We start from the raw sequence: 13,516 nt of genomic DNA, 5'->3' as shown, positions 1-13,516 counted from the left end.
CTACGATAGCACTTCATTGTACGGCCTTGTTTGTGCCCCTCTCAGAAAGAAATCCTGGATCCACCCCTGTGAGGATGGACAGGATAGTTACAAGAGGATAAGAAATGAGATATGCCTATTGTGAAGCGAGGAAAGTTAGAGAAGCATGGATGAAAAACATCTGTGAACATATCGAAGACATACTGAACAATCTTGTGTATGGGAAAGTAGTAGGCCGTTTATGAGATAGAGAGGAATCATTTCAAGGCAATGAGTGTATGATGTAACATCTGAAGGGACAAAAATGGACAACCATTGATTGAAAATGAAGATATAGAGTGATGAGATGAAAGGAATATCTGGAAGTTTTATAAAAAGGAAACAGCATAAAAATTAATGCTGTCGAAAAACAAAAGGGAAGAGGATATAGATGACATGCCCCAATTTTAAGATCAGAATTTGATGTGGCAGTATGAGACCTGCATATGAATACAGCATCTGGAATTGACGATATTCCTGCAGAGCTAATTAAAAATGCAAGAGAAAAGGCATTGAACCAGCTGCACAAAATCATACGTGAAATGTATTCAACGGGTGAAATATCAAAGGACTCCAAGAGGAACATTATAATCCATATGCATCGAAGATACCAACAAGGACCATCCATACAAGAATAGAATGAAGAGTACTTGGATGAAGACCAATTCAGATTCAGAAAAAGCAAAGGCACTAGGGAAGCAATACTGGACCTTAGGCTGCTCATACGGAGAGAATAGAAAAGAACAAGCCAACATTAAAGGATTTAGAAAAGGCATTTGACAATATGGATTGGAACACAATGCCTGGAATCCTGAAAGAAATTGGAGTTATCCACAAAGATAGGAGAATCATCTACATTTATGCAAAAACCAAGTAGTGATCAGGATCCAATACTGAAGGAATCGGCAGTGAGATAAGACTTCATTGTCACGCATAATTTTCAAAGTGTAAATTGAGAAAGGCATTACTGAAATACAAGAGGTCTTGGGAGTGAATACCCATGGCGAAAAAGTTAGCATGCTGATGACATAGCTGTCATAGCAGAGACAGAGAAGGATTTGAAAAAGATTACGGTTAATATGGGTAGGGTAATGGGTAAATATAAGCTGAAAATAAGTACAAAGAAAACCAAGCTATTCGTATGTAGCACAAGAGAAGAAGTCAAGACTGAAACATGGAAATAAAATCTGGTAGAGGTCGATGAATTCTGTTATTTGGGAAGCAGGATAACTAGCAATGGGAGAAGCAAAAAGAAATTAACAGCAGAATAGCCGAAGGGGAAGAGAGCAGATTTACATACATACTTACAGAGGAAAATTTAAACATAGAAGTAAGGAAATGATTTATCAGAGTTTAAATTTGGAGTATGCTCCTGTACACAGGTGAGGCATGGACAATGACTGCAGCAGAGAAATCAAGGTTATAGGCCTTCAAAATGTGGTACAACAGAAGAATGATGAGGATCAAATGGATTGACTAAGTTATGAGGAACTCCCAATTTGAGTAAGAGAGAAAAGAAGCCTTATGAAAACCTTGATAAGAAGACGGAACAACCTTAATAAGCCATATCGTGAGACATTATGGCCTGATGAAGGCAGCTCTTGAGCGACAAGATGGCAAGAACAAAAAATGAAGATGTCAAACAAAATATATGGAACAGGTAAAGAAGGATGTGAAAGAGAAGAAATACGTAGGTGTGAAAAGATTAGTTGATAGGAGAATTGAGTGGAGAACTGCATCAAACCAATCTTAGGATTGTTGATGAACCAGTGATGATGAATTACACCCTTGGGGGACATAATCAATGGGCGCATTCAGCCGACGGAGCAGCTCCGGATCCGCTCCGGAGCGATTCGGCTGAATGCGTGCGCTCAGTAGACGCTCAGTGAGAGCGGTCGGCCATCTTTCTGAGCGTAATAAATCATCGCTCAGTGCTCACGGAGCGGCAAAATATGGCGGAAATTTGAAGAGTAAAAGTAAGTATTCCATGATTAAGGATAAATAAATGGAGGTAGGAGGTAGGGAAATGGCTTAAAACAAATTTATTTGATTTTCAAATATACTTATTCATATAAAATTAAGCTAATTTTTGTAATTGTCATTTATGTGTTGAATAATATATAATTTGGCATTTCGTGTTGTTATGCAAGAATTTATCTTCCGCAGCTGCACATAGTAGGAAGGTTTGTAATGACGATTTTGTCCCTCGTGGTATAATACCTTCATACTGAATATAGAGGTTAGAATAATTGCCAAATCTCAAAATTTAACAATTTTCGTGATATCTATTGAAATGTTTACTCATCTAGTGTAGGGTATTTCTATGATGAAGATGCACTAAACATCGAATAAGATATTTGAATGAGTTCTCTCATTTTTAAATGTTTCTTTCAGTAAATCTATGGAGCAGACAATACTGTATGACCTAAATGGCAGTCGGTATGCCATCACGGATAGGGAGGAAATACATAAAAGAATTCAGGAAGGTAAATTTATTTTTTGCTACTTATCATTTGCATATTTTTATAGTAGTTGAATATTTTATGATGCCTGGAAAGTGGGATTCTAATATACATATTTAGAAGATAAATATTCAGCAGTTGAGTAAATTCATTTTCAAATGAATCATAGCACCATATCCGGTGAGTTTTGATCATACATTATGATATACAGGTATCAGGTAATATCTAGAAATACCAAGTTAGAGCTAATCAAATCATAAGTGATATTGGAACTTTGGGTTGCATTTAATATTTATCGTTTCACAGATGCGGCTTTTGCCGATGAATATTTTAAGGGGAATTTAGCATCAGCTGAGCTACAGACTCCGTCCACAGAGGCAAGCTCGTGTGCAGGTTGGTAACAGTTAAAAAAAATTAAAATACTGTAACAGCCAATCTGATTCTCTTGAAATACATGAAATTTAATAACATGAATCTTTACAAACAATATAATCGCTTTTTAGGTCCGAACTGGAAGAAAGAGCAGACCCTCTTGCTTTTGGAGGAGTATAGGAGGAGAGTAGACTCATTTAGAGATCCAAAAATTAAAAAAAAAGATTTATGGCAGGAAATTTCCAGAACTTTTACTGAAAAAGGCTACAATTTCTCCGAAGATGTTTTGGACAAAAAATTTAGAAATCTTAAAAGAACATTTACCAGCCTCAAAGACAACCATAAAAATTCTGGCCGAAATAGTGTACGGTGGGAGCATTACGATTTTTTCCTTGACCTTTTTGCCAATGACCAGACCGTAAATATTTCAAACATAATAAGTTCCAGCATTATTACAGACACCTCACCAACACGCCATCAGCCCCTACCCACAGAACCACAGCCTTCAACTTCCCACCCCCTTCCAGAAATAGATGCCGAATCCTCACCCAGCTTACATAAGAAAAGAGCCATGCCACCAAAAAAACACCTTCAACAAAAAAAACTTGATGCTTACCGTAAAATGCAATTGGATGTTGAAAAGGAAAAATTAAATGAATTAAAAAAATTAGTTTCAGCAATTGAAAAAAATAATGCGATCCAAGCGGAAAGAAATCAACTTTTAAAGTGTATAGCTGAAAACATGAAAAAATGATATATATTACATTTAAATTATTTAAATCCTTCTTTATTTAATGATGTATGCCTTGTTCTTTGAAATTGTTCTTTTACTTATTAAACTCTCACTAATAAATCTACGATATAATTTCTTTTGTGCTGCCCTCTTTCATTTCCTTCCCTTTCATTGGGCATCATCTCTGCTGGAACCTCTTCTGCTGCTTCTTCCTCTAAGAATTCTTCCACATTTAGCCGCTCATTATTTAAAATAAAATTGTGCAGAATACAACAAACTGCGACTGTCTTATTAATAAGGAGTTCATCACTCATGTCTAGGTACTTAAGGCGACGAAATTTTCCTTTCAATAGTCCAAAAGCTCTCTCAATTATGCAGCGTATTTTGCTCAGTTTAGTGCTGTAATTCACTGTTGCAGCATTAAGGTGTCCATTATTACGGAAAGGAGTCAGTAGGGAGCCAAGGAGGGGATATGCACTATCGCCAATTAAGTGGTTTTCAGGTGATATCAGAGGATGGGCAGCATTCATCATTTGTCTGTACAGGGGGGAATTTCGAAAGACTCTTGAGTCGTGCATTCGGCCAGGCATACCCACAGTAATGTTAGTGAATTTCATTTCGTGATCACATACGGCTTGTAAAATTATGGAATTGTATCCTTTCCGATTGTAAAAATCTATTGGGTTGGCCTCAGGTTGTTTTATTGGGATGTGACATCCATCGATGGCTCCTATAACACCAGGCATACCATTCGAGCGTTCCCTAAATACCTGATGAAATAACAGGAGAAAATTGTAATTTTTATAGAACTGAAAATTAGCTGAGCAATTAATAACTTAAGCAGTTTACGTATTACTATTTCTTTCTCTTGTATCAACTTACATTTGCAATGGCTGTGGAGCTTTGCATGTTGGGCCAAGTGATTACATCATCCATCAAATTCATTACACCATCAACAATTTGACTATATATTGCATGAGCTGAACTTGGGGCAAGACCAAATCTGTCTCCTGCAGCTAAAAAACTCTCTGGCTTGGCCAGAAGCCAGATTCCCAAAAGAACCTTTTTCTCGAAAGGTATTATATGGACTTGCGGGTTATTTTGCCTCCCCAAGGCAAGTGTTAATAGCTGACAACAAAAAAATTTGGGTTTAAAATTCCATGTGCAGTTTAATAAGTAAGATGCACTTATAAATTCTTATGCTGAAATATATTTTCTACATCACATTTCTCTGAAGGATTGGAATAAACCGTTTAAAATGTGAAATAATAACGTATGTGCAGCTTAGTGGACAATGGTATCTAAAGATATGTTTGTGATAAAGTTAAAAGGTATACTTATACTGAAGACTACTAAAAAAAGCCATATCCCTACCTCAAATGTTTGTCGCTGCATCCTGAAATGACGATAAAAATCGTCCATTGTGTATCGAGGAACGGTTTCCTCGAAGTAGTTTTCATTTCGAGGGGGTACATCTCCGTTATTACGAATTATGTCCCTTCTGTTATCGTCAAATTCGCCGATTACAGCATTTGCAATATCCGGATAATTCAAATCTTGATCTAGAAATCCTATTGCAGCTAATAGCGCTTGCTGATCCATAATATTATATGTTTGCTGTCAATTTAGAATGCAGCACAGACGCCACTTCGAAAATCTTCAAAACAAACTTCCCGCTCCGGATCGTAGCAACTGAGCTACTCATTCACCGGAATGAGAGCGCTCTTTCGGAGCGCTCGGAAACCTACCCTTGAGCCGCTCCAGAGCGGCTCCGACGGCTGAATGCGCCCATTGGAAGCTTACAGTAAGTAAGTTCTAATAAGAACACCCCTCCATATTTTAATTTTGAAATAAATGGTTACACTAAAATTATAATAGACGGTTGCATGTCTCAGTAGTGACCTCATATGCATGATTCATTGACATTATTTTGATTATGGTTCCTGATTAGCTTTGCCTTCATATTCTTGATTTCCTAATACATATATGCCCTGATCCAAAGGGCAGTGCCATAATATTGTCTTTATATCTTCACCATTACCTTTCTCTGAAAAAGGGCTCAGAATTTGAATATTTATGTAAACATTTCGCTACCTTGGTTTGACAAGGTTCTAACTGACATTTTTGCAAAATTTGGTGTTTTCATTCAAGATAACTACGTTTATGTTTCTCTATGTGTTGCGCCGGTTTTTATTCCTCTATGTAAAATAATAACAGATTTAGAACAGTGACAAAGTTCCAACTGCAAGGAGAAAAAACTAACATTTGGTGTGACAAGGTTCTAACTGCATTTTAATTATTTTATTACTCATATAAACATGTAAAAAAATAAAATAAATATGTAACATATTTTCTTAAAGTAATAATTACTAGTGTATCACTAGTGTATGTGCCAAAAATCAAAAATAAATTCCTATTAATAATAGAAATAGAGCAGTTTAAAACTTTGACAAGGTTTTTCTCAAAACCAGCCGATGGTCAGTTAGAACCTTGTCAAACCAAGGTAGCGATTTATAGTATGCAAGTATGCCTTGGGTCAATATGAGAGAAATCATAAGGAATCCTAGCATGTCTGCAAATTAATACCTCAAATAATCATAACCAACTGAAAAATATTGGTAAAAATGTACATAACACTCTGCTGCCTGAAAGATCAATTGAAATAATTCCATTTTCCATGGGTGGAACACCAGCTTAAAGATTGATAATATGTTCAAAAGCTGTTATTTTACAGTGAAAAAAAAAAAAACAAAATAAATACCGAAGTGCATTGCTTAAACTAATTTTCACCATCTTCAGTGGGATAGCCCCTTTAAAAAATTTAATAAAATCAATATAAAAATTAAAAGCACAGAGCAAAATGAATTACCATTGTTAGTAACAGCCGTTACAATTAAAATAACCTACATATTCCATAACTTTCAAAAGTAAGCTTATTACCAGTTATTGATTCGTTAAATAAGTAAATACACAGTTAAACAATAATACGTAAATATTTATTTCGTCACAAAACTTACACGAACAGTACTCCCACAACCAATAAAAAAAACATATAAAAATATAACAAAACAGCACCATAGAATTTGCAACTAACTACATTTTCCATTTTTAATACAATGGTTTTGCAATTGCACTTGAGTGTGAAAATTTTTATCCAATTTAATGATACCAAGGAAATATTAACTCTTCCAAATTAACCTCTTAATATTTTTTTGCATTTTACAAAATTCATATCAACTATAGGCTTTGTAATCATGAAAATCCCAAGCCATTTATCCAGCACAAAGTATATACTTCCTTGAGAATCCATTACATATTTTGGATTGATTTTTATAAGAATAAAAAAATGCCATTTTAGAGGTTGGAAGTGGCAAATTTTGAGCCAGGCCGAGCATACTTCTTAAGGCCATCACGTAGCTTGCTACCAAACTCTGCATCAACTTGGCTAAAATTCTTCAAAGCACGCTCCTGAAAATATAAAAATAAGCTTCAAACTTACAGTCTTATTCCATATTCCATGATAAATTTAAGCCAATTTTAGATATCTGTATTCTTCCAAAATGTAGATATAATTAGATGTACCATACATTTACTAACAAATATTTATCATGAAAAAAGGACGATTTTTTAAGACTTGATTGTCTAAACCCTACCTGGATGAAATCAGCAGCATCTTTCAAATGAGACGCTATGTTTTCCACTAATCTTTCCCTCTCTTCAGGCTTAAGAGTTTTCTTCCAGAACAATGTTACTTGGCCAAAATTATCTTCATCATCCGCATTGTACCTAGAATAAAAAGAGAACCATCATCAGACATGCACCTCTTTGCTCCTCTCATGGGCAACCTGGTTATAAGTAGAATTACATTGTCAATTTGAACTTTAAATTTTTATATTTTATCATCACCATAATAATTCCCAATGAATATTTTTTCTTACTTATTTAACAACTAGCCTTATTGAGAATAAAATAAATGAGGAAGAGAAATGATACCTGGTATGTACTCTATCATATAAAATAAGTTTTTTCTGCAACAATATTCGTCAACCTTCATGAGCAAACAATCTAATTTCGGATTATATGTACCTCTGTACGTCTCCTGTGGTGCTGAATTTGGCGAGTGCTGCCTTGGGGCACTCGACTGGTCCACTAAAGCTGTTAGGGAAATAATTTGGTGCTCCATCTTGATTGTGATAAGTTTGAGGTCCATCTCGCTGGTAGTTTTTGACAGGACAACGATACGGACAATTCACAGGTAACTGAAGGTAATTAGCTCCAAGGCGGTGTCGGTGGGTATCAGCATATGAGAACAAACGACCCTACAAAAAAACATGGCAACATTTTGAGTATTACATACTCTCAGAAACAGCTGGTACAGAACAAGACATATTGAAATTAAAGAACAGTTACTGATATATGTAAATACTCGGATGGTTTACAAAAATTCCTTTGCAATACTTGCAATCAAAGTTTGACCAATCATCACAGAATAATTTCACTATATTAGCTTGTATTTTTCAAACCCAATTGAGTCTATACTTCTAGCACGCAAACAGAAAAAAGGACCCAGAGGCTGTTGACCAAACTAATATGCTCTTCACCTTAATTGCCATGAAAAAAACTGAATTTCACCGCCATTCACACAGCAGGATTCAAATTTACCACACAATATGCTGTTAGCGAAGTTGTATGAGTAAACATTATTTTTTTCCCCCGAATAAATCCTGAGACATGTCCCAGGTGATGTTGTGATCCAAGCTCTAGAACAATGATCTACTTAAAATCAACACTGATGTATAAGTAGTTTACTTATGCATCTGTTCATCAATAAATCTGGTGACATTTTCATGTCTTTAATCAAGTTTTAGTAAACAAAGGATGTGGGTGATTATGCTTGAAATATGGATTATTTCTGATTCACCTGCAACATCTTGTCAGGGCTGGGTTCAATGCCAGGAATCAGATGAGAGGGGCTGAATGCTATTTGCTCCACTTCAGCAAAGTAGTTCTTTGGGTTGCGGTCAAGAACCAACTTGCCCACAGGAATCAGTGGGAATTCGCCATGAGGCCAAACCTATAAGACAACAGAAACAAAAATCAACTCAAGAGCTCATTTAGAAAAAATAACTGGATGGAGAAAGATCTTATCAGGTTTCCATCCTGGTCAGGTACTCCATCTCCTTCTCACCCACCATTTCAAGGGAAGATTTTAACACCCTCATTAAATTTGTTGATGACTGTGGCTGTTTTTCTATGAAAGGTTAGCATTTAACACTTTCCATGCCAATGACTTCTTAAGCAGTCGTGCAGCCTCCCAGCCCATAGCAAATGACTGCTTATACCATCATGGGGCCTATGACGGTTCTTTCGTTTCCCCCACCCTGTCACCACTGGGAAAGGTTCTTTTTTTGGCCCGTCATCATCAATTGAACCCCTAGCATTGCTAAGGAAGTAGTCGTTCTAGGCAGATATATAAAATATGAATACATATAATACATATTACTTCATTCATTCACACGGCGCCTTAAGCGCAAACATACATATAAATTCAAAGATAAGGAAAGAAAGGGATAGGAACATGGAATAGAAAAAGAACGAGGACAATGGTGCTGTGGTAGATGGAAAAAGCCAGAAATCAGAGGGTAAAAATGCGGCCTGACTGGGACATTTGCCATTTCTCATACATATTATATGTATAAGATATGGCAAATGACTGCTTAGGAAGTCATGAAATTTAAAAAAATGTTATTTTTTTATCCGCAGAAATATGATTATATGACATACCGTTCATGTCTGAATATAGTCCTCCCTTTTTTTCCAAAAATACCAATGGTAAAAGTAGAGAGGGGACTATATTCAGACGCATTTTAAAAATTTTTCCCGAAACTGAAGCCTCAAAATTAGGGGGGGGAGACTATATTCAAAGGGGGACTATATTCGGAGAAATACAGTAATTGTACGGTAATCAGTCTTTTAAACATGAAATTAGCAAAATAATATATTCACCATTGAATATGAACTCAAAATGTACACCCCCACTGAAATTGTTAAGAAGAGATAGACCATATTATCTTTACAGATACCCATGAATGATTTACTTTAATCACCCACAAGGGCAGGGACTGAAGGGGGGAAATAATTTCAACAAAATTGACCCATCATTATCGACAGTCATCAGCCCTAAGATTGGTTTGATGTAGCTCTCCACTATTTTCCCCTACTGGCTAATATTTTAACACCTGCATAATTTTTCTGTTTTGCATCTTTCAGCACCTACACTACGTATTTAATCAAAGGCCTAACTCTGCCTTCTTCCCTTCCACTTGTCCTTCAACCAGTGGCAGCGCAGGGGGTGTGGGGGGCGCAAGAGGCATGCGCCCCCCCCCCCCCTTTGCGGTGCCACCCGCATTGCCTAACATTGCAGATCCACAATTGTAATTCTTTTATATTTTTAGATGGCATTATCTAGTGTATGTATATAATCAGCTTAAATAAAAATTTCTTCAACTTTGCATGTGACTTGATTATTTTTCATTACAATAAAAGTAAAAGCAGCTCAAGATATCTTTTGCACCCCCCCCCCCCCCCCCCCCCATTCAATTTTTTCTGTATCTGCTACTGCCTTCAACGATAATTTTCATTATTCCATCATATCTCATTGTGTAGCATATGTCTGAATATAGTCTCCCTTTTTTTTCCAAAAATGCCTGTGGTAAAAGTAAAGGGGGGGACTATATTCAAACACATTTATTTAACTTTTCCCGAAACTGAAGCCTCAAAATTAGGGGGGGGGGACTATATTCAGAGGGGGACTATATTCGGAGAAATACGGTATCAAAAGACTAGTCTTCTATCCTAACCTTCTCAGAACTTCCTCATTACTGACAACATATTTCCATTATTCTTCTTCAGAACCACATTTCGAAAGCTTCCAACAATGATTTCTCTGCTGCAGCCACTCTCTCACTTTCATAAAGAAACATGCTCCTGCTGTAAGTCCTAATATAACGCTTCCTAAGTTCAACGCTTATATTTTCACCTGTAACAAGACCTCATTTTGAGGAATGCCATCTTTGCTTGGACTATTCTTATATTTCGATAAATGGACTATTTCATCGTTTTACTTGAGAAAGCTTGTGACTCTGTTGCCATACATACAACAATTAAGCCTCTATTGGAGTGAGAGAAGATAAAAAAAATATATATTTCAAAAATCAGACAAGAAAAATGATAATTAAGAACTTCTATCATCTTATCAAGTTTTAAATTTCCTACTTTCAGGTTGGTCCTCACCTCTTCTACTGCAGACCAATAATTTAGTTTTCTTTGCATTGATTTTCAGCTTATATATAGTCATTATGCTTTCCACAGTAAATACAATTGTCTTCAAGTCTCCCTGTCTCTGCTATGATCGCTATATCACTTGCAAAATGTAGCATCCTAATTTTTTCACCTTGGATTTTCTCTCCTGCCGATCCTGCTTTATTTATATATTTTTTATTTATATTTATTGTTCCGTTGGTCAAGGAAATTTGACATGGAACATGGTCATGAAAACATAAAAATATACACTTTACACAATATAGACACATTATATTACAAGATACTCTAATCATAGCATTAGAGTTGGTCACAAAAGTATTCATTAACACAGTAGTAAACTTAATTGAGCAACATTTTCTTTAATTGACATTTGAATGTGTGGGGAGATATAATTAACTTAATTGATTGGGGCAATTTATTGTATATAAGGGAAGCAGAGTGAAGCGGTCCATTCTATGCTGGTCATTCTAGCTTTCATTTCTATATACAGTTTCCTCAGATAATTCTCTTTTAGGTGATATTTCATTACCACTAAAGTATGGTCTGGGATATGATATCTGGCCTGGGATACCTTCTGCAGTTTTCATCTGGCTTCTAAATCTCCGTTTCACTAAGATCTAGACTATTTTAAATTTTCTAATGCCTCCTGGTATTTTCCACAAGAATACCCTTCGGTTAAGATTTTTAAATAAAGTGTTCACAACCACTAGATTGTATAATATTTCTCCTCTTTCACTTTGTTGACCTAATCCACATTCTCTGAGATTATTCTTCCGTATTAACCTTCTCCGACAACAGCGTTCCAATCTTCCAAAATGATAAGATTCTCTTCCCTCTTACCTGTTTGATTGCTCTCACTACATCCTCACATACATCCGTTCATCTTCATAGTCCACAATTGGCATGTAAACCTGTACCACCACAGCATCTACCTTTTGATCTCAGTCTTATCCCTTATAATCCCTTCATTAAACTGCAGATAGCTTTTCACCTATAAGTGATGCTCCTTCCATTCATTTTCCCCACCCCAGCATTATACCATTTATCCCTTCTGTATCTTTCCGTAGCTCACAAACAACTGAGGGCCATGGTAAATAGTTCAATCATCGAAAAAGTCAATGTAAAATACTTCAACAAACAAAACAATAATAAAGACCACATACATACCTTTGTAAGATCAAAAGGATTCCAGCGCCACTTCTCAGCCTGTGCAAAAGTCATCACTTGAATGTACATGGTCCATGATGGGAAATCTCCTTTTGAGATGGCATTATAGAGATCTCGGATTGAATAATCTGGATCAGTTGCAGACAATTCACCAGCTTTGTCAGCCATCAAGTTCTTGATTCCCTGATCAGTCTACCAAAGAAAAATGACTTCAAATCCTACCCTTAAATATTATATAAGTACTTTTAAGCACTAAAAATGCTTAAGTGCTACACAGTCACAATAACATTTGTTGAATCAAAGTAAAATAAAAGTTACCTTGTAGTGGAATTTGCAGTAAACAGGTTCATTCTTGGCATTTACGAGCTTAAATGTGTGAGAGCCATAACCATTCATGAATCGATAGCCATTAGGAGTTCCTCGATCCGAAAATAAGAAGCACACTTGATGGGTAGTTTCAGGCCTTAAAGTTATGAAATCCCAAAACATATCAGGATCCTGAGGGATAAATAAAATGAGCAAATAAGATAATATAGGTCTATCATTCACTGAGAAGGTATTAGTTTCTTACGAGTTCACAGTATCATTTATTTACAGTATCTACATACAGGACTGAGAAATAATAACCAAAATTTAAAAAAAAGTATACGCAAAAGGCTTGTATATGCACAGGCCAAATACTATATTCATTCGTAAAAAGCATGAGAGTTGATTACGGGGCGTGATTCACAACTTAACAGAAATACATGCAAAGATTTAGATATTTAGATTGTGAAGTGCAGACAGGTAGAAACCAGGAAAACAAATAAAAGTAATCCATATGTAATACCCATTGGGCTAAAGAGGTAATTTGGAATGCACTGGCCAATGAAAGATAGCATCGGCCAAATATCCACCACTACCTTGTTGTCATGGCGTCAATGCCAGGGTAAATATAAAGTAAATAATATAATTTGCTTTACAATGGATTTACAAAATAAATTCCTCAAGCTTTCCCTATAACAATGCAATATGCGAATTCTGTAATGTGGCATTCCATTCCATAGAAAAGTTGATTTAGAAATTCCAGAGAAAATAAATTTTCAAAATCTGCAACATAAGCACTTAGATAAAATTTCAAAATCCACAAGATAAAATTTCAAAATCAGCAACATAAGCACTTAGATAACAGCCTTGGGTGCTGTATATTTATTAAAAAGTATTGGGAGGAGGTAAATTACAGTCAAAATCATTTTCACAATGAGGGAAGGGTTGAAAAGGAATTGTATGGAAAAACTAATAAGCATGACTGCAGGCATGAGCTTGCACATAATAAACTAGGATACCAGTATAGGGCCACTTTACTGTCCAATCTGCTGAACGAACGAGATGCTATCTAAGTTCTCTCCATACCACACCCAAATTATGTTTGGGCAAAGAGTTTTTAAAACTCTTTGCCACC

General features: G+C 35.9%; 3 protein-coding genes across 4 annotated transcripts in view; 1 reads left to right on the top strand and 2 right to left on the bottom strand.

Annotated features, from left to right (window-relative positions):
- The first annotated feature begins 1,836 nt into the window (after nucleotides 1-1,836).
- On the top strand, nucleotides 1,837-3,606 carry LOC124159743. The gene is made up of 3 exons (XM_046535654.1): nucleotides 1,837-2,504; nucleotides 2,787-2,873; nucleotides 2,984-3,606. The coding sequence occupies exons 1-3, from the start codon at nucleotides 2,420-2,422 to the stop codon at nucleotides 3,604-3,606; spliced, it is 795 nt and encodes a 264-aa protein (XP_046391610.1). The 5' UTR covers nucleotides 1,837-2,419.
- An 80-nt stretch (nucleotides 3,607-3,686) lies between these two features.
- Nucleotides 3,687-4,494, bottom strand: LOC124159742 (putative nuclease HARBI1). Its single transcript, XM_046535653.1, has 2 exons — nucleotides 4,468-4,494; nucleotides 3,687-4,355 (listed from the first exon to the last, which is right to left on the bottom strand). The coding sequence occupies exons 1-2, from the start codon at nucleotides 4,492-4,494 to the stop codon at nucleotides 3,687-3,689; spliced, it is 696 nt and encodes a 231-aa protein (XP_046391609.1).
- Nucleotides 4,495-6,559: 2,065 nt separating this feature from the next.
- LOC124159251 (catalase) overlaps nucleotides 6,560-13,516 on the bottom strand; it is a 57,443-nt gene continuing 50,486 nt past the window's right edge. For both annotated transcript variants that reach the window (XM_046534931.1, XM_046534932.1), the window contains exons 5-10: nucleotides 12,394-12,573; nucleotides 12,076-12,267; nucleotides 8,507-8,659; nucleotides 7,672-7,904; nucleotides 7,239-7,371; nucleotides 6,560-7,053 (exon numbers count right to left, since the gene is read on the bottom strand). In XM_046534931.1, coding sequence (XP_046390887.1) covers nucleotides 6,940-7,053; nucleotides 7,239-7,371; nucleotides 7,672-7,904; nucleotides 8,507-8,659; nucleotides 12,076-12,267; nucleotides 12,394-12,573 — 1,005 coding nt within the window. In that variant the 3' untranslated portion in view covers nucleotides 6,560-6,939. The remainder of the gene's footprint in view (nucleotides 7,054-7,238; nucleotides 7,372-7,671; nucleotides 7,905-8,506; nucleotides 8,660-12,075; nucleotides 12,268-12,393; nucleotides 12,574-13,516) is intronic.

Source organism: Ischnura elegans, chromosome 5 (genome assembly GCF_921293095.1).
Source record: "Ischnura elegans chromosome 5, ioIscEleg1.1, whole genome shotgun sequence".
NCBI classification, from domain to species: Eukaryota; Metazoa; Arthropoda; class Insecta; order Odonata; family Coenagrionidae; genus Ischnura; species Ischnura elegans.
This window is presented reverse-complemented; position numbering and strand designations above follow the sequence as displayed.

Bases quoted from the DNA above. Each gene is read 5' to 3' on its own strand.
- LOC124159742 (XM_046535653.1), bottom strand. From the start codon at position 4,494: ATGCAAAGCTCCACAGCCATTGCAAAT. The intron at 4,356-4,467 runs GTAAGTTGATAC...TTATTTCATCAG, and splicing joins GCTCCACAGCCATTGCAAAT to GTATTTAGGGAACGCTCGAA.
- LOC124159743 (XM_046535654.1), top strand. From the start codon at position 2,420: ATGGAGCAGACAATACTGTATGACCTAAATGGCAGTCGGTATGCCATC. The intron at 2,505-2,786 runs GTAAATTTATTT...ATCGTTTCACAG, and splicing joins ACATAAAAGAATTCAGGAAG to ATGCGGCTTTTGCCGATGAA. The intron at 2,874-2,983 runs GTTGGTAACAGT...ATCGCTTTTTAG, and splicing joins AGAGGCAAGCTCGTGTGCAG to GTCCGAACTGGAAGAAAGAG.